At 36.4% G+C, this 19,046-nt stretch overlaps 1 protein-coding gene across 1 annotated transcript in view; it reads left to right on the top strand.

Annotated features, from left to right (window-relative positions):
- The window catches only part of LOC123252442 (sodium-dependent phosphate transport protein 2B-like), a 108,271-nt gene that overhangs the window by 75,612 nt on the left and 13,613 nt on the right, over positions 1-19,046 (top strand). Inside the window, 6 exon segments of the mRNA XM_044681752.1 lie at positions 6,875-7,006; positions 9,310-9,453; positions 10,351-10,462; positions 15,739-15,934; positions 16,675-16,770; positions 17,245-17,365. Coding sequence (XP_044537687.1) covers positions 6,875-7,006; positions 9,310-9,453; positions 10,351-10,462; positions 15,739-15,934; positions 16,675-16,770; positions 17,245-17,365 — 801 coding nt within the window.

Genomic DNA, 19,046 nt, shown 5'->3' with positions numbered 1-19,046 from the left:
TAATTAGATCTTATTGAAGCCCTTAAAAAGGCAAATTTAAAAATTATGAGTTTTCTTTCTTTCCCCTCTGTTTCTTATTTACCTTTTCATGTTTCTCTTGATTTTTGTAGTTGGATATCAAACTTTACATTTAGTCCTGGTCTTTTCTCTGCAAATACTTGGAAATCTTCAATTTTGTTGAATGCCCATCCTTTCCCCTGTAAGTATATAGTCAGTTTCGATGGGTACTTGATCCCGTGGTTGAAGGCCCAGCTCTCTTGCCTTTCTGAATATCATATTTCAATCCTTGCAGTCTTTTAGCTTGGAGGCTGCCAGATCCTGTGTGATCCTGATTGGTGCTCCTTGATATTTGAATTGTCTCTTTCTGGCTTATTGTAAGATTTTTTCTTTTATTTGAAAGCTCTTGAGTTTGGCTATTATATTCCTTGGCATTGCCCTTTCTGGGTCTAGTGTAGAGGGTGATCTATGGATCTTTTCAATGTCTATATTGCCCTCTTGTTGTAGAACTTCAAGACAATTTTGCTGAATAATTTCTTTTAGTATGGAGTCCAAGTTTCTATTAATTTCTGTTTTTTCTGGAAGACCAATGATTCTCAAATTGTCTCTTCTAGACCGGTTTTCTTGGTCTTTCACTTTCTCATTGAGATATTTCATGTTTCCTTCTATTTTATCAGTCTTTTGACTTTCTTTTATTTGTTCTTGTTGTCTTGAGAGATCATTAGCTTCTAATTGCTCAATTCTAGCCTTTAAGGACTGGTTTTCGGCTATAATCTTTTGGTTTTCAGCTATGATCTTTTGGTTTTCCTTTTCAATCTGGTCATTACTGGTATTCAATTTACTTATCAGTTCATTTGATTTCTTAGCCTCACTTTCCAATTGCAAAATTCTGCCTTTTAAACTGTTATTTTCTTGCCTGATTTCCTTTTGAGTTATTTCCCATTTCTCTAGCCAAATCTTTTCCAATTTTTTCATCATCTCATATTTGAACTCTTCAAGAGCTTGTGACCAGTTTTCAATATTTTGGGAGGATCCGGATGCTTGTTTGTTCTCCTCTTCTTTTTGCTCGGTTGTCTGGATTTTCTCTGTGTAAAAGTTGTCTAGTGTTAAAGATTTCTTCTTCTTGTTGTTAATCTTTCTCTTTTGGCCTTCCTGATTCTGGGTTGCCATTGTTAGCCCAACTCGTGCTCAGGTTAATCCTCATGCTGACTCAGGTCTGGTTTTTCTCAAGGTCAAGCCCCCTGGTGAACCCCCTTGCTTGATCCTCTGCCGGAGGCTCCTTTACAAGTCTCAGGGTGCTGCTTCCACAGTCGTATACCCATCTGCACTGGTTCGCCACTCAGGGTTTCAGAGCCTTCACTCACGCAAGTGCCTGTGTCCACCTCCACTTGAGCCTGCATTCTGTGTCCGCGCTCAAAGTCCGTGCGTGTTCTTTAGCCTTTTGGAGTCCTAAGTCTTGCTGCTCTCAGGACCAGGTCCTGGAGCTGCCAATGACTCAATGGGTGCCCCAAACTTGCTCTATTTCTCTTTAGCTGGCTTTGGTGTTGTAGGTGGTGTGTGTGTGTGTGGGGGGGAGGTTGCTCAACCCGCGATTTAGTGAGAGCTGTTTCACCCCTTTATAGCATGGAAATGCCCCAATTCCACGTACTTTCCACATTGTGCCCTGTTGTGGGGTCCCTCCATTTGTCTGGATTTGTTTTTATGTCCCCTTGAGGAGTCCTGTATGTTTCGCTGCTTTTTACTCTGCTGCCATCTTAACCAAGAAGTCTACCATATTGTTTTGATGACTGCTGCTTTATGGTACAATTTAAGATCTGGTACTGCTAGGTCCCCATCCTTCACATTTTTTTTTATTATTTCCCTTGATATTATTGATCTTTTGTTCTTCCAAATAAACTTTGGTATAATTTTTTTCTAATTCAATAAAAAAGTTTCTTGGTAGTTTGATAGGTATGGCACTGAATAATTAAATTAATTTGAGTAGGATTGTCATTTTTATCATGTCCTAATCATGAGCAATTAATGTTTTTCCAATTATTTAGATCTAGTTTTGATTGTGTGCAAAGTGTTTTGTAGTTGTATATAATTCTAGTATAATTTTAAATGGAATTTCTCTTTCTAATTTTTGCTGCTGAGTTGTGTTGGAAATATATAGAAATGCTAATGATTTATGTGGGTTTATTTTGAATCCTGCAACTTTGCTAAAGTTGTTGATTATTTCCACCAGCTTTTTAGTTGTTTCTTTAGGATTCTTTAAGTAGACCATCATATCATCTGCAAAGAGAGATAGTTTTCTCATTGCCTGCTTCAGTACCTTCAATTTCAATTTCTCTTTCTTCTCTATGAGTAACGAAGGCAGGCAGCTGTTTGTGTAGCAAGCAACAAAGTGTTTTGCCCTGAGGCTGTTTTTCCAGTTTGTACCTTGTCTGCAATGGGCATTCCATCTCTGTTCTATCTCAGCACCCAGGCTACAAGCTTCTCATACTGGGGTCCCAAGTCTAGCTGCCTTTGTAGTGTCCTCAGGGGTAAGTCTGTGGTGCCCTCCACCAGACCCCAAGAATTTAGAGATGGCCCCAGCCCACTCTCTGACTTTGGCAGGGTAGGTCGTGTGGTGGAGGGTCATCAGCTCTTGCTTTGGTTGGTGTAATTTTACCCCCTTATAGCCTGGAAATACTCAAATCCTGCCTACCATCAATGCTGTACCCTGTGGCTGAACCCTTCACTCATCTGATTTTGATTTTTGTCCTTTTGAGAGAGACTTTTATATTGATGGGTTGTCTTAGCCTGGAAATGTCCCCTCCTAGTTCTTATTTCACTTTGCATCAGTTTATATAGGTCATACCATGTTGTTTTTTTCTTCTGAAACCATCTCCCCTTGTCTTTTCTTTTAGCACAGTAGTACTTCATTCCAATATTTGCCATAACTTCTCTTGTTGATTTATTCCTTTCTCAATCAATGTGTATCCCCTCAATTTCCACTTCTTTGCCACCACACAAACTGCCACATATAATTTTGTACACAGAGGTCCTTTTCCTCTCTTTAATCTTTTTGGGATACAAACATAGTCATGGTATTGTTGGTAATGCAGCACAAAAGCTGACAACTCCCATCTGCCTTCTCTTGGCTAGAAAAAAATGAGAAATTCTTGCACAAAATGCCACATCAACTATGAGTGTGTGTATGCGCATGTGAGCAAACTATACACACATGTATGCAATAATCGAAATAATATTTTTAAGTGCTTAGCACAAACTATGGCATATAGTAGATATTTAATAAATGCTCCTCTTCCTTTTTGTTTCTTTTTGGAGTTACCATTAAAAATTTTAAAAATCATATAATATGTAATATAACAATAATATAACATATATGATTTGTTATAAATATGTAATTAATTATAATTTATAGGCTTCTCCAAAAGAAACAAATTTTCACATTAGTTATGTTCAAAAACTATGTCTTAGGGACAGCTAGGTGGCTCACTGGATAGAAAGCCAGGCCTGGAGATGGGATGTCCTGGATTCAACTCTGGTCTCAGACATGTCCTATCTATGTGACCCTGGGCAAGTCATTCGACTCCCTTTACCAAGCTCTTTCTACCCTTCTGCTTTAGAACCAGTAAATAGAATTCTAAAATGAAAGATAAGGATTAAAAAAAACATTCTTTTTTTCCCTTACTCCCACCCTTCCCCAAGAAAGCAGGTAATAGGATATAGGTTGTACATATATTTTCATATAGTATGTATTTCCTTGTTCATCATGTTGTGAAATAGGAAACATGTTGTTTACACTAGAGACACTTTCATTGAAGAAATAAAGTGAAGAATGGTGTGCTTTAATATTCATTAGGACTCTGTCTATTCCTTCCAGGGCTGTGGATATCCTTTTTACTTATGAGTCAATTAGAATTTTCCTGGGTTCTTACCTTTTTGATAATAGTTAATTCATTCACAGTTGATCATTACCTATATCTATATCTATATATCATTATTGTGTTTAATAATCCCTTGATTCTATTCACTTCACTTTAAATTGCTTCATATAAGTCTTTCCATGCTTTTTTGTGATCATCTTGTTTATCATGTCTTATGAAGAAAGAGTATTCCATTATATCTATATCTAATTCCTGCCATACTGATTTCTAGTTTTCCCAACCATTTTTACCAGAGTAAATTCTTATTCCCCAAACTTAGAAACTTAACCATTGCCAAACACAAATACAAGGTTGCTATAATCTTTTTTTTAAAACCCTTGTACTTCGGTGTATTGTCTCATAGGTGGAAGATTGGTAAGGGTGGGCAATGGGGGTCAAGTGACTTGCCCAGGGTCACACAGCTGGGAAGTGGCTGAGGCCGGGTTTGAACCTAGGACCTCCTGTCTCTAGGCCTGACTCTCACTCCACTGAGCTACCCAGCAGCCCCTGCTATAATCTTTTACAAGAGTTTGATATAGGTCTATTTTATTACATGGATGTATTTTTTATTTCTTAGCCAATATCAGATAGCTTTGATAATTGCTATTTTATAATATACTTTGAAATCTTGTACTTCTAGATCTCCTTCCTTAATATTTTTTTCACTTCCTCATTTGATATTATTTTTTGAGGTATAAAATTTTAATTAAAAAGTCTGTCCTCAGAATTTCTGGGAAAGTCATTCTTGGTTGAAATCCTAGCTCCTTTGCCCCCTGGAATATCATGTTCCAGGGCTTCTGATTCTTTAATATAGAAGCTGATAAGTCTATGATATTTGAATTGTTTCTTTTTGGATGCTTGTAATATTTTCTCCTTGACCGGAGATTTTTGGAATTTAGCTATAATATTCCTGGGATTTATCCTTGTGGGATCTCTTTCAGGAGGTGACCGATGGATTCTTTAAATGACTATTTTGTCCTCTGGTTCTTGAAGGGAAAATTTCCTTCATGATTTCTTGAAAGATAATGTCTAATTTTTTTATCATTGCTTTCAGGAAATCCTATAATTCTTAAAGTGTCTCTCCTGAATTTAGTTTCCAGGTCAATTGTTTTTCACAAGAGATATTTCACATTTTCTTCTAATTTTTCATTCTTTTGACTTAGTTTGGTTTCCTCATGCCTTGTGGAGTAATTAGTTTCCATTTGCCTGATTCTAATTTTTAAGACATTGTTTTCCTGATTGAGCTTTTGTACCTCATTTTTCATTTGGACATTTCTACTTGGTATATAGTTCTTTTCTTCTTGTGACTTTTTGAACCTCTTTTTCCAAAGGGCCAATTCTTTGAAGTTTTTCTTTTCTGTGCATTTTATTATATCTTTTCCCATTTGGCCAATTCTGCTTTTTAAGGAATTCTCTTCTTTTGATATCTGTGTCTCTTCTACAAATAGGTCTGTTTTGGTTTTTTAAGATATTCATTTCTTCAGTATTTTTTGTGCCTCCTTTATCAGACTATTGACTCTTTTTTCATAATTTACACCTATCGCTCTCATTTATTTTCTAAATTTTCTTCTATCTTTCTTATTTGATTTTTGAAATCCTTTTTGAGCTCCTCCATTAATTCTTTTTGGGCTTAAGAGCAATTCGTATTTTTTCTTGGAGGCTTGAAGATTGACTACATTTTGTTCTTTTGAATTTGAGTGTACCATCACCAAAATAACCATCTGTGGTTTTTTGTTTTTGTTTGCTCAATTTCATGCCTTTTTCTTTTCTTTTAATTTAAAAAATTGTTAATGTTGGGGTTTTTCACTATGTTAAAGGGAGCACTGTTTTAAGCTTTAGGTTCTTTGTGCAGCTGTCTTCAGAACTGACACTGCTGCTCTGTCTGCTTTAAGTTCTTCCAAGGTGGAATGATGTTAAATATAGGTGTATTAATACTCTCCCCAACTGTTCTCTGGTGTGTGAGTAACCCTAAGCTCCTTTCCCTCTTGGAACAATAACCAGGGTCCTCTGCTCCTCTGTGGCTGGAAGTACTGGTATATGCTGGTATATGCAAATATTTGTATACTCTTCCTCACCATGTGACTGTGCCTTAAGACTGAGTTCTGGTTTTTCCATTTGGGCAATGCAACGAGAATCTTGCACTCAGAGATAGCAAAGGGACGCCTATAATCTCCTTCCCATTAGTTGTCTGCTCCCCATACTATCTGTGTTTGAGTATTCCAGAAGCCTCCTTTGATAATCTTGACCTTTTGTTTTTCCAAATCTATGTTGATTTTTTCCCTAGTTCAACAAAATAATTTTTGTAATTTAATTAGGCTGGAAATAAATAGATTAGTTTAGGTAGAATTGTAATTTTAATTATATTGGCTCTGCCCACCCACAAACAAATAATATTTCTCTAATTATTTCAGTCTGACTTTATTTGTATAGAAAGTGTGTTATAATTAAGTTCATCTAGCCTCTGGATTTGCTTTGGAAGATATTTTATTCTATCTATGGCTAATTTAATTGAGTTGTCTCTTAGTATGCCATTGCAAGAGATTTTTAGTGCTATATTTTATGTCCTGCCAGTTTGTTCAAGTCAATTAATTTTTTAGTTGAACCTCTAGGTTTCTCTCTCTTAATTATTTACTTATCATTTTCATATTACCTTCAAAAAGAAACAGTTTTCTTACCTCTTTGCCCATTCTGATACTTCAATTTCTATTTCTTCTCATTACTATATCTGACATTTCTAGCACAAAATTAAATAAAAATGGTGATAATGGGCATCCTTGTTTTACTCTTTGTCTTATGGGGAAGCCTTCCAATTTATCCAAACTACAAAAATTGTTTGCTGCTGGTTTAAAATGTATGTCATTAATGTAAGGAAAAGTCAATTTATACCTCTGCTTTTAAGTGTTTTTAATAGGAATGAGTGTTATATTTCATAAAAGTTCTTTTTGCATCTATTGTTTTTGCAGACACTGCTTCCACAAAGAAAAGAATTAAGGTTTTTTGCCTAGCCGTTCTAAGCATGACTCGTCTCCTGGTATTTCTCTTCTCTTTTATCTGCTCCTTAGACGTTCTCAGCAGTGCCTTCCAGCTAGTTGGAGGTATGAAAAACAATTTCTGGAAGAGTTAAAGGCTTTTTTTTTTTTTTTTTTTTTTTGCTTTCAAATTGATTTTGGTTCAATTAATCTTCCTTCTTTTAAACCAGTGGTTCCCAAACTTTTTTGGCCTACCACCCCCTTTCCAGAAAAAATATTACTTAGACTCCTGGAAATTAATTTTTTTTTAATTTTAGTAGCAATTAATAGGAAAGATAAATGCACCTGTGGCCATCACCACCCTTCCTGGGATCGCTGCAACACCCACCAGGGGGCAGCAGTGCCCACTTTAGGAATCACTGTTTTAAACTACTCTTAGGAGTATCACTTTTTCATCAACTCAAGAGATATTTTGACCTGGATGCTTCTTAATTAATATTTTCCACATTTTTCTCCTTGCCTCCTCCTGACCTAGCACCCAACCCATCTTATTTCATCTCCAGTCACTGAAAGTGAGAGTTTAGGGATTATATTTCATATCTTCTCTCTCTTTTATTTCTCTTTTTATCTCTCTCTCTCTTTCTGCCTCTCCATATCTAGCTCTTTACGCCCCTTTCTCTCTTTCTTTCTCCCTCTCTCTCTGTTTCTGTCTGTCTCTCTGTCTGTCTTTCTGTGTCTCTGTGTCTTTCTGTCTCTCTCTGTCTCTCTGTTTCTCTGTCTTATCTATCTATAAGGATATACATATATTGCCATCAGATTAAAATGTTGTGGTGAGAATATGCATTTTGATCCCTCTGTTGATGTCTGAAACTTAATATTTTATAGACTGAAATCTAGGAAATTTGAAAGTGTGTATGTTTTGTGTTGTGTTGGCAACAGGAATAAATTTCTATAAGAAAAAATAAAACACTGGATTTATGTCAAAAAAAGTGAAGATGAGCATTGGAATCATTTTGTCCAAATAGGTCTGCCATCTGGGCCTTCCCCATCACACTATTCTTTATATTTTTTTTTATAAATTCTTCCAGGTGTATCTTAAAACAATCTGTTTATGTAGGTAGAGATCCTGGAGTAGATCACTCTGTGTGTGTGTGTGTGTGTGTGTGTGTGTGTGTGTGTGTGTGTGTTTCATCTCCAACCTGGTCTAGTATCTTTTTATTTCTTTTTGTTGACTTTAATTAGTATCATGGTTAGATGGTCTTTTGTTTTTTATTCCAACTTTTGGGATAATTGACTTCATCCTTCACTCCATTTCCTTTGTATGAACTTTGCCCTTCATGCTTCCACTCAGCAAACTAATAATGCATTGCCATTATTTTAACTAAGTTCTGGAGCAGGGATGGAGTCATAAAAAGGAAATGGAAGACACATCTTTTTCTTCAGGAAGGGACTTTGGCATTTTGTTAAGATAACATGACAAGCAGATGAAAAGCATTTAAGGTCTTTATTACACTCTACAAATATATATATACTTTAAAAATACCAAATGGGGGAAGAAAATAAGTATTTATATGTCATTTACTATGTACCAGGCACTTTGCTCAGCAATAAAATATTCTTATTTCATACAATAGCCCTGTGAAGTAGGTTCATTTTACAATATAGAAAACTGAGACTGAAAATGGTTAAGTGACTTGTCAAGAGTCACATAGGAAAAAAGTATTTCTGAGGATAGAGTTTATCTGATGACTTCTTGTTCCAAGGCCCAGTTTTCTATGCAGTGTACTTTCCAGCTGCCTTAGGGCCACTCAGACAATAGAGATGCTTAGTAAGAGACAGAGAGTGCCCTCCCTCCAACTGAGAGGATCTTTAGAGAGGAGGGTGAAAGAGAGAGAGAAGCACTTATAGGCCACAGTAATTCTACCAAGGAACAAGCACAAGTTTTAAAGTATAAATGAGACATATCTCCTTAAAATAGCATGCCACAATTAGCTACTGCAACATCATCCATAACCATTATACTAATAATCATCTCACCATTTTGCATTTACCAACTAAAAATAATGAATCAAACAATAATTCAAATTGCTCCTTGAACAGAGCAAACAAAAACCATGTATGAGGGGAATAGCAGGTGGATTAGCCAAAGAAAATAATGGCTGGCATTTTGTGGCATGTTAAAATTTGTGTAGAATATCAAAGTACCTAAACTATGCTAATAGAGGGAAACAGAGGCAGGATCTGAACTCATGTCTTCCTAAAACCACATTCAACCCTCACTGCCCTCCACATGGTGACAGCTTTGGCAGCCAAGTGACTGTCCTCACTCAATCCTCATTCCACACAGTGGTCCCTAGTCTTTGATGTGTAACCTAGCAGTTTCAGCCAACCACCATTTATGGTTTTTTTTAATGTCTTTACCTTTTTAGGAAAATTGGCTGCAGACATTTTCTTTGATGGTTCAATACTTTTCAACCCCATAGCTAGCTCAATGGTGGGTTTGCTGGTGACTGTTTTGGTGCAGAGTTCCAGCATATCCACATCCATCATCGTCAGCATGGTGTCATCTTCAGGTGAGTCAGTCCTGACAAATAAGCACAAGCACACATACTACAGAGCTGTGTTAATTAGGCAAGCCTGTATACATTCAAAGAGTTTCATTCAAATTTTACAATCATATAATCATTTGCAATGTGCCCTGGCCTTTAAACTTATCTACTTGCTTTTTCATCCTTCTGTCAGGCTGTTCATCTTTCTCTGTTGTCCATCTACTCTCCCTATTCTTGTGGTAGAGTTGGAAAATTAAGCTCTAGGGGACAGAATTGGGTTGCATATTCTTAGCTGAAATCTTCAATGCTTATTGCTTTGGAAGATCTTCTTTGGAAGAATGGAGCTCAATGTGAAGTGCTTCTGAATTCCATCTTTCCTGTCTGATATTTAACTCAGCTGAGTCTGAATAAGTGTCTTTGAAGCAGCTTCAGTGTGAGTGGATTTCTTTTTCTAATAAAGAAAATTCAGACCAGATTCTTTTGTATCACTGCTTTGTTTTTCAAATGAGCTTGAATTGAACCAGATCTCTCCAGATCCCAGGACTGGGTCCCACACCCCCTTTTTTGTGAATATATGTCAGTTGGGCATCTAGTGCAAGGGAAAAATGTAGGGACAGGAGCTGAGCTTCCCTAGAGTGTGGCTGTGGAGGAGAGAAGAGGATGAAGCTCTTCCATGGAAGACAGAGGTTTCTAAATCACTGAAGGAGGAAGAGGTAATTGTCAGACCGGAATATTACCACAGCCAACATTGTCCTCACTCTTCAACATTGCTGCCAGTGATCTCTGGTTTTCCTGTTTTGGCAAAAGCCCCAGCATCCTTGCTCTATAGTTCTGGGCACTTGGTTTTAGGAAGAGATTTGAAGTGTTCTTCCTGTGAATTTCTACCATTTTTCTCCTTTCCTGACCTTTTTCCTTTGACAGTGTTGACAGTACATGCAGCAATTCCCATGATGATGGGAGCCAATGTTGGGACTGCAATCACCAATACATTGCTGGCCCTCATGTATGCCGGAGACAGGGAAGAATTTGGAAGGTAGGAAGTTTTGCCTCACTTGTTTACTAGTCATTGTTTTCTCTAGAACTGCAGTAACTACCTCTGATTAGCAAAGTTGAGGATTTTCACTCATCTCCAGAGATACCTCCCTGGCTTTCCAATGGATTTGTTATATTAGAGTGAAGATTGTGGGATAAGCATATACACCAAGCAGTTTAAATAACTCAGCTTTGAGAGATATAATTATAAGTTGACAGTGACCATTTTCGGTAGGATGGATTCCCTTTTATATGTTGCTCTTCTAGACTCATATAAAGCAAAACATATATTTTAGAGAAATGGTCTAGAAATAGGTAACAAGTCATGTTGGAGAGGGGTGATTATGAGTAAGGGACTCTTTGTCTTCCTTGTGAAGGGAATATCACCAGAAATTTTTTTCTAAATGGGTTGTTTTCAGGTTCTACTGACTCCAATTTAGTTCATAGCAAACCTGACCACTAAAATATGTAAGTCTGGTGGCTTTATTTATTATGCTACATAGCTGCCCACAAAGGTATATTTTTAAACATACAAGAAAGACAATTACAAAAGAAAAATAGAAAACTTTGATTATTTAAAACTGAAAAGCTCTTTCACTGACAATATTCACAGACAAAATTCATAGACATTACTGAATATAAGAAAAGAAGGCAAGTGACTGAATGAGAAAAAAAAATCTTTACATCAAATTCTACTCAGATGGTTTTGGTACTCAAGATATATAACCAATTTTTAAAATTGGTAAAATATGACCAAATCTAACATGTCCTACCAAGATAAGGCTAGAATGTGTATATGACTTAGCATAAAGAGGTATAAGCAAATTAGGGAAGCATAGAAAATATCTGTCAGATCTATGGATATGAGTAGAATTTATGACCAAAAAAGTGAAAGAGAGGATCATGGGACAAATAATAGATACTTTTGGTTCAATGAAATTAAAACTTTTTTGCACCAGCAAAACCAACACAGACATAATTAAAAGGAAAGCAGGAAATTAGGGGAAAGTATTAACAGCAAGTTTCTCTGATAAAGAATTCATTTCTCAAATTTATAGGAAACTTAAGATGATTTTTATTAAAATAAGAGTCAATCCTCAGATTTTATTATTTCATTGCTGCTAGTAGAGAAGTTCATTCCATTCGATTGTACCACAGTGTATCTGTCTCTATGTGTAAGGCTCTCCTGGTTCTGTTCCTTTTACTCTGCATCAATTCCTAGAGGCCATTCCAGTTCCAATGGAATTCATCCAATTTATTATCCCTTGTAACACAATAGTATTCCATCACCAACAGATAACACAATTTGTTCTGCCATTCCTCAATCGAAGGACATCTCCTTATTTTCCAACATTTTGCCACTACAAAGAGCATGCCTATAAATATTTTTGTATTAGTCTTTTTCCTTATTATATCTTTGGGGTATAAATCCAGCAGTGGTATGGCTGGATCAAAAAGCAGGTAGTTTTTTAAAGCCCTTTTGGCATAGTTCCAAATTGCCATCCATAATCCAATCCTCAGAAATCAGAAGAAAAAAATCAGAGCTATCAATAGTAATATGAAAAAATGCTCTAAAGTATTATTGATTAGAGAAATTCAAATTAAAGCAACTCTGAAGCACCTCACACCCATGAGAGTGGCTCACATGACAGAAAAGGAAAATGGAAAATGCTAGAAAGGGATATGAAAAGCAGGGATAATAGTGCACTGTTGGTAGAGTTATCAGTTAGTTAATCTGTTCTGGAGAACAATTTGGAACTGTTTATGCCCTTTAACCTAGCAATATCACTACACAGTGTATTCTGTATCCAAGGGAGATTAAAATAAAAGGAATAGGATCTATATGTATAAAACTATTTAGAGGGCTACTTTTGCTTTGGCAAAGTATTGGAAATTAAGAGAATATCCATCAGTTGGGGAATAGCTGTGGTGTATGATATTGATGGAATACTATTGTTCTATAAGAAATGCCAAAAAGGATAGCTTCCAAAAAACCTGAGAAGATCTATATGAATTGATGCAAAGTGAAATGAGCATAATTTGGAGGTTATTGTATACAGTAATTGCACTATTGTAATGATGGTGAACTGTGAAAAATTCAGCCATGCTGATCCATGTAGTAATCCAAGATCATTCTAAAAGACCTTTGGTGAAAAATGCTATCCACCTCCAGAGAGAGAACTGCTGGACTCTGAGCACATATTTAAGCATATTTTCCCACTTTCATTATGTTTCTTTTTAAAAATTTGTTCAACATGGGTAGTATGGAAATAGGTTTTGTGTGACTTCAAATTTATATTTGATATTATGTTACTTGCCTTCTCCATAGGTAAGGGAGGAGCTGGAGAAAGAAGGGAATTTAGAACTCCAATTTTAAAAAATGAATAATAAAAATGAATTTTAATTTGAAATTTTAAAAAATGGTCAAAAATGGCAAAAAATTGCAATAATCAATGTTGGATGGATTGTCGGAAGATAGATACATGAATACGTTGTTGATAGAGCAATTAAATTGTTTAAACATTTTAGAGGACTATTTAGAATTATGCAAATAAACTGACTGAAATGTCCATATCTTTGAAACCGAGACTCTATTACTAGGCATATATTACTAGGACCTGAAGTCCATGGTTGGAAAAAAAATCTCTATATTTTCCAAAATTATAAATATCAAGAAGGACTTAAATGAAGAAATATGCGAAGATAACCCTTCCTATCCTTTGGTAAACGTTGGAAAGTTCCACAGGTTTTACACATTGTACCTGTTTGGGGAATTTCTCAACAAATTAATTGGTTATGTTTCTTTTTTCCTCTTGAATAAACACCAACTAGAGTTCTTTTTTTTTTTAAACCCTTAACTTCTGTGTATTGGCTCTTAGGTGGAAGAGAGGTAAGGGTGGGCAATGGGGGTCAAGTGACTTGCCTAAGGCCACACAGCTGGGAAGTGTCTGAGGCTGGACCTGAACCAACTAGAGTTCTTGAGGAGGGGCTGGGAAGGGATACACAGGATACTGTGGTGATATAAGAAAAAGAAGAGATCAATAAAAAAAATTAATTTTACAATTAAAACAACTATTAGGAGGGGCAGCTGGGTAGCTCAGTGGATTGAGAGCTAGGCCTAGAGATGGGAGGTCCTAGGTTCAAATCTGGCCTCAGAACCTTCCCAGCTATGTGACCCTGGGCAAGTCACTTGACCTCCATTGCCTACCCTTACCAATCTTCTGCCTTGGAGCCAATACACAGTATTGACTCCAAGATGGAAGGTAAGGGTTCAAAAAAAAAAACAAAACTATTAGGGGTCATTTTGCCCAATTATATGCTAATAAAACTGTCAATCTAAAGTGGAATGATTATTTATAAAAATATAAATTGCTCATATTAATGGAAGAGGAAATAGAATACTTAAATAATCTTATGTTAGAAAAGGAAATTGGATAAGCTATAAATAAGCTTCTTCAAGAAAAACAAATGAACCTGATGACCAGATGGAGTTAGAAGTGAATTCTACTAAACATTTAAAGAACAAATAATTACAAAACTATATAAATAATTTGAAAATATAATTATATGAGTCCTAGCAAATTCTTTCTATGACACATAGATGGGATTTTAAAAATTAATAGAATTTATTCCCAGGTATTCAAGGTCCTTCCTTCCCTCCACATTCCAAAGGCATCATCTGGAAATATATACTTATAGATTATGTCTTTTGGATTTCTATTTCTCTGTTCATTCTCTGGAGGTGAACATTCATAATTATTCTTCAAATATTAAATCTATTGCTATATGTAACATTTTCTTGATTCTATTCATTTCACTCTTCATCATCTCATGTAAGTGTTTCCAAGTTTAAAAAAATTATAAACTCATTATTTCTTAGGGCACAGTAGTTTCTATCACAATCATATGCCATAAAATTTGTTTAGCCATTCTCTAATTGATGGAAATTCTTTGATTTCTAGTTCTTTGTCATCAAGAGAGCTGCTATAAATATTTTGGAACATATAAGTTCTTTTTCCTTTTCACTTGATGTCTTTGGGAAAGAGTCGCAACTAGAGTATTGCTGGGTTATAAGGACATACAAACTATATTGACATAATTCCAAATTGCTCTCCAAAATGGTCAGATAAGTTCACAGTCTCACCAACAGTGAATTAGTGTCCTCACTTTTCCATATCCCCTCTAATATTTATTATTTTACCCTTTTAACATTTTAGCCAAACTGATGGGTGTGAGATGATACAACAGAATTATTTTGGCTTGCATTTTGTAGTGATTTAGAGCATTTTTCCATGTACTTACATATGGCTTTGATTTCTTCATCTTTTCATTTCATATCTTTTGCACATATATCAATTGGGTGATGGCATCATCTATATATTTCCTGGGTGATTCCTTCTTTTGTGTGGGAAAGAGGATAAACTTAATTTTTAAAAAGTTTTAGAAAGGAAAAATAAATAAAATCCAGTCTCCCCCTGTATTCCTAATCCAGTGCCAAATCTAGAGAGGACTGGTTTGAAATGTTAAATAATTGGCATACGGTGTTTAAGAGTTAAAATAGTACTACTGGGTAAAATATGAAATGGAATTGAACATAATATAAATAAAAAAATTATAAAAATAGAATGGAAAGAACACATTTATTAAGTGTTATTTTATTTATTTATTAAATATTATGATTCACATTACAAGTCTCTGATCTAATTCACCCTTCATACAATGAGCATACCTGCTCCCCCTCATGACTGCTTGGGACAACATCATTGTACCTGGGAGGGAAGAACACTTAAATGAGAAATGAAGAGGCCCCTTCCCATGTGACACTGGTTGAGCAAATCCCAAGAAGCATTCCTTGTCTTTGAAATGAAAACATCAACTATGTTGTCTACCTGCTTCACAGAAGTGTTCCCCCAAATACAGAAGAGCTTTGAAACAGGAAGCTCTATACCAATGCAAGAAAAGGGTGGTATTATGGTAGTGTGTGTGGACTATGGGGTTGTTATTCCCCATGTGCTCTGTCCATTTTGGGGAGGGAAAGAGGGACCTGGATCTATGCTGTCACTGCTATGTAGGAACTTTTGGCAAGTGCAGGACAGGTTTGGGTCACTGGAAGTGTTCAGTGACTTGCTCTTGGTCCTAAACTAGAGGTGGGCCCTGAATCTTGGTCTTCCTGACTTTAAGTCATGCTTTCTCATTCTGCACACTCTAAGCACTTCATGGTATGCATTGAATTAACAGACTTGTCACTCTCTCTTTCTTGGGATGTTCTTCCTCTAGAGTTTTTACAGCAGCTACTCTCCATGATTTATTTAATTGGTTGTCAGTGCTGGTGCTACTGCCTGTGGAGTTGATCACGGACTTCCTCTTCCACATCGCTGAAAGAATAACGACTTCCTTTAATATCCAGCCTGATGATGATGCCCCTGAACTCATGAAAGTCCTCACAGTTTTCTTAACAGAACTCATCATCCAGGTGTGCATCAAGACTTATTCTGATTTTACATCTGAGTCATTAAGAAAGTGAAATAGCACCTGTGGTGAACTTGATTCACTTGGAAAGGGTATTAAAAATGTCCTCTCACAATCTGATAGAGCTAGTTGGATATTTTTATACTATGATTCACTCATTTCATTCCCAAATAGAGAATACAGCTAAGGAGCAAGCTCTGAGTTGCTTCTGGTACCACATCAGTAGTTTTGCTCCACTCCACCACTTTGGCAAAAGAGAGACCCAACTATGTAACCATTTTGCACTTGAGGCCTTTTTTTTCATGATGTGCCATAATAGTTGTGTCTTCATAATAGAATGTACCTTCAAATCAGGTCAAAGGGGAAAATCTTTCCCAAAGGATGCTTCATTGTTCATTCCATAGCTATCAACCAATAAGCATTCATTAAACACCTACCACAGCCCAAGCATTGGGGGATACAAAGACAAACATGAGATATTCATTGGTCTCAATGAGCTGGCAGTGTGCTGGACCCCCCTAAAATGGTATAAAAGAGTTTAACTGTCCTCATCCAGATCAATAAGGCAAAGGTTAAATATTTAGCATAGTCTTAGGGAAATGAGACCAATCTGTCTCCCTTTACACACATTCTGTTTTTCTCTTCTGTACACTGGAACCCATAGGAGAGTAATTAACTTTTCATTCAGAAATCATAGCTGAGGAACAGGGCAAGTCTTTTCCTCATGTCTGTTGTTTTCTGCAGCTGGATAAAAAAGTCATCACTGATATTGCTGCAGGAGTTGCAGAAGCTAAAAACAAAAGCCTGATAAAGATTTGGTGTAAAACTTTTAAAAATGTGGTAAGTATCATAAAATGATTCCAAGGGCATAGAGAGTGATTCCTCCTGTGATACTGAAAGACTTCAAATCCTATGGGTTTCCTATAAACTCAATGCCCAAGACCAAAGCTCTAGTCACTCTGCTCTAATTAAAGCTCAGAGTAAGGGGCAGAGTAAGATTTCTCCAAGATAGGGATAAAGTAATTATCTGTATAGGTCTTCCTTCTGGGGTAACAGCTCAGCCTGGGTGCAACTCAGCTGGCTTTTAGGAAAGAGCCAGATGTTGTATACGTTATTTTCTATTCTTTCAGCAAGTGTTCCATAGCAAGAAGGGTGAAAGTCTTCTCTGGGGATTAAGGGAAGGATGAGATAGAGAAGAAGGGGAAGGTGGGGATTTAGTGGCCAATGGTGGTCACGTCCTCAGGGCTATGAATTGTATCTTCATATAATACCATCCTTACTAACAGATTTTTCCCCCTGTATGGTATCTTTTAGACTTTTAGCAATGTTACCGTTCCCTCACCAGAAAGCTGCACCTCTCCCCCTCTCTGCTGGACTGATAGGAATATGACCTGGACCCTCAAAAACACAACGTATAAACAGAACATTGCAAAATGTGAGTAAGAGATCTGCTAGAAATTCGACTCTGCTGAATTTCTAACTCCATTCTCAATTATTGCTACAGTGAAGGACAGGACCAAAGAAGTCATGGGCAAACAATACCTATGAGGTACAGGTGTATGAAACCTGGGAAGATGTAATAGTCATCAGCAGGGTCCAGACTGATCACATTCTGCATTTATTTCTCTTCTGGCAGTAATTGTTCTTGATTTGAGAACAGATTACCAGACCAATAAGGCAGCCTTGTAAAAGGAGTCTTGAAGGGCACATCCTTGGGGAAAGAGAAAGTGGGCTAAGTCTCCCTAAGGAACAACCCAGCTCCTTTTTGCCTGGTACTAATGGGTGCCTTCTTTACCTGTGATACAGAAGACAGGGCAAAGAACTAAATAAATCTTCATCAAAGTTGTCTGGCCTACTGATACCAGTCAAGGCTAACCCCTGAGTCATTTGGAGGAATTCACCCAAAGTCTAAAACGAGACATATAGCTCTTAGAAATATAGGATGCTAGAGTGAGGAAAACATTTACTTTCACATGTAATTCTTTTTTTTTTCATTTTTATTTAGAGTATTTTTTCATGGTTACATGATTCATGTTCTTTCCCTTCCTTTTTGCTTCTCCTCTCCTGTAGCCAATGTGCAATTCAGCTGGATTTTTCAAGTATCACTGATCAAGATCTATTTACATATTAATATTTGCAATAGAGTAATCATTTAGAGTCTACATCTCCAATCATATGCCCATCAAACCATGTGATCAAGGAAATGCCTGTCTTCTGTGTTTTTCCTCCCACAGTTCTTTCTCTAGATGTGAATAATGTTCTTTCTCTTAAGTTCTCAGAATTGTCCTAGATCATTGCGTTGTTGCTAGTAGAGACGTCCAGTATGTTTGATTGTGCCACAGTGTATCCATCTCTGTGTACAATATTCTCCTGGTTCTGCTCTTTTTGCTCTGCATCAATTGCTGAAGGTCATTCCAGGTCACATGGAATTCCTCCAGTTCATTATTCCTTTTGGTACAATATTATTCCATCACCAACAGATACTACAATTCCCCAATCAAAGGACATACCCTTATTTTCCAATTTTTTGCCACCACAAAGAGAGTGGCTATGAATATTTTTGTACATGTATTTTTCCTTATCTTTTTGGGGTACAATCCCAGCAGTGGCACGGCTGGATCAAAGAGCAGGCAGTCATTTAAAGCCCTTTGGGCATGATTCCAAATAGCCTTCCAGAATAATTGGGTCAATTTACAACTCCACCAGTAATGCATTAGTGTACCAATTTTGCCACATCACCTCCAACATTTATTACTTTTCTTTGCTGTCATGTTGGCCAATCTGCTAGGTGTGAAGTGGTACCTAAGAATTGTTTTGATTGGCATTTCTCTAATCATAAGAGATTTAGAACACTTTTTTCATGTGCTTATTAATGTGGTTTCTTTATCTGAAAACTGCCTATTGATGTCTCTTGCCCATTTGTCAAATGGGAAATGAATTGATTTTTTTGTATAGTTGATTTAGTTCCTTATAAATTTGAGAAATTAGACATTCATCAAAGGTATTTGTTATAATGATTTTTTCCAATTTGTTCCTTCCCTTCTAATTTCATATGCATTGATTTTGTTTATACAAAACCTTTTTAATTTAATGTAATAAAAATTATTCATTTTATG

The sequence above is a fragment of the Gracilinanus agilis genome, chromosome 6 (assembly GCF_016433145.1).
Source record: "Gracilinanus agilis isolate LMUSP501 chromosome 6, AgileGrace, whole genome shotgun sequence".
In the NCBI taxonomy this organism is placed as follows: Eukaryota; Metazoa; Chordata; class Mammalia; order Didelphimorphia; family Didelphidae; genus Gracilinanus; species Gracilinanus agilis.
This window is presented reverse-complemented; position numbering and strand designations above follow the sequence as displayed.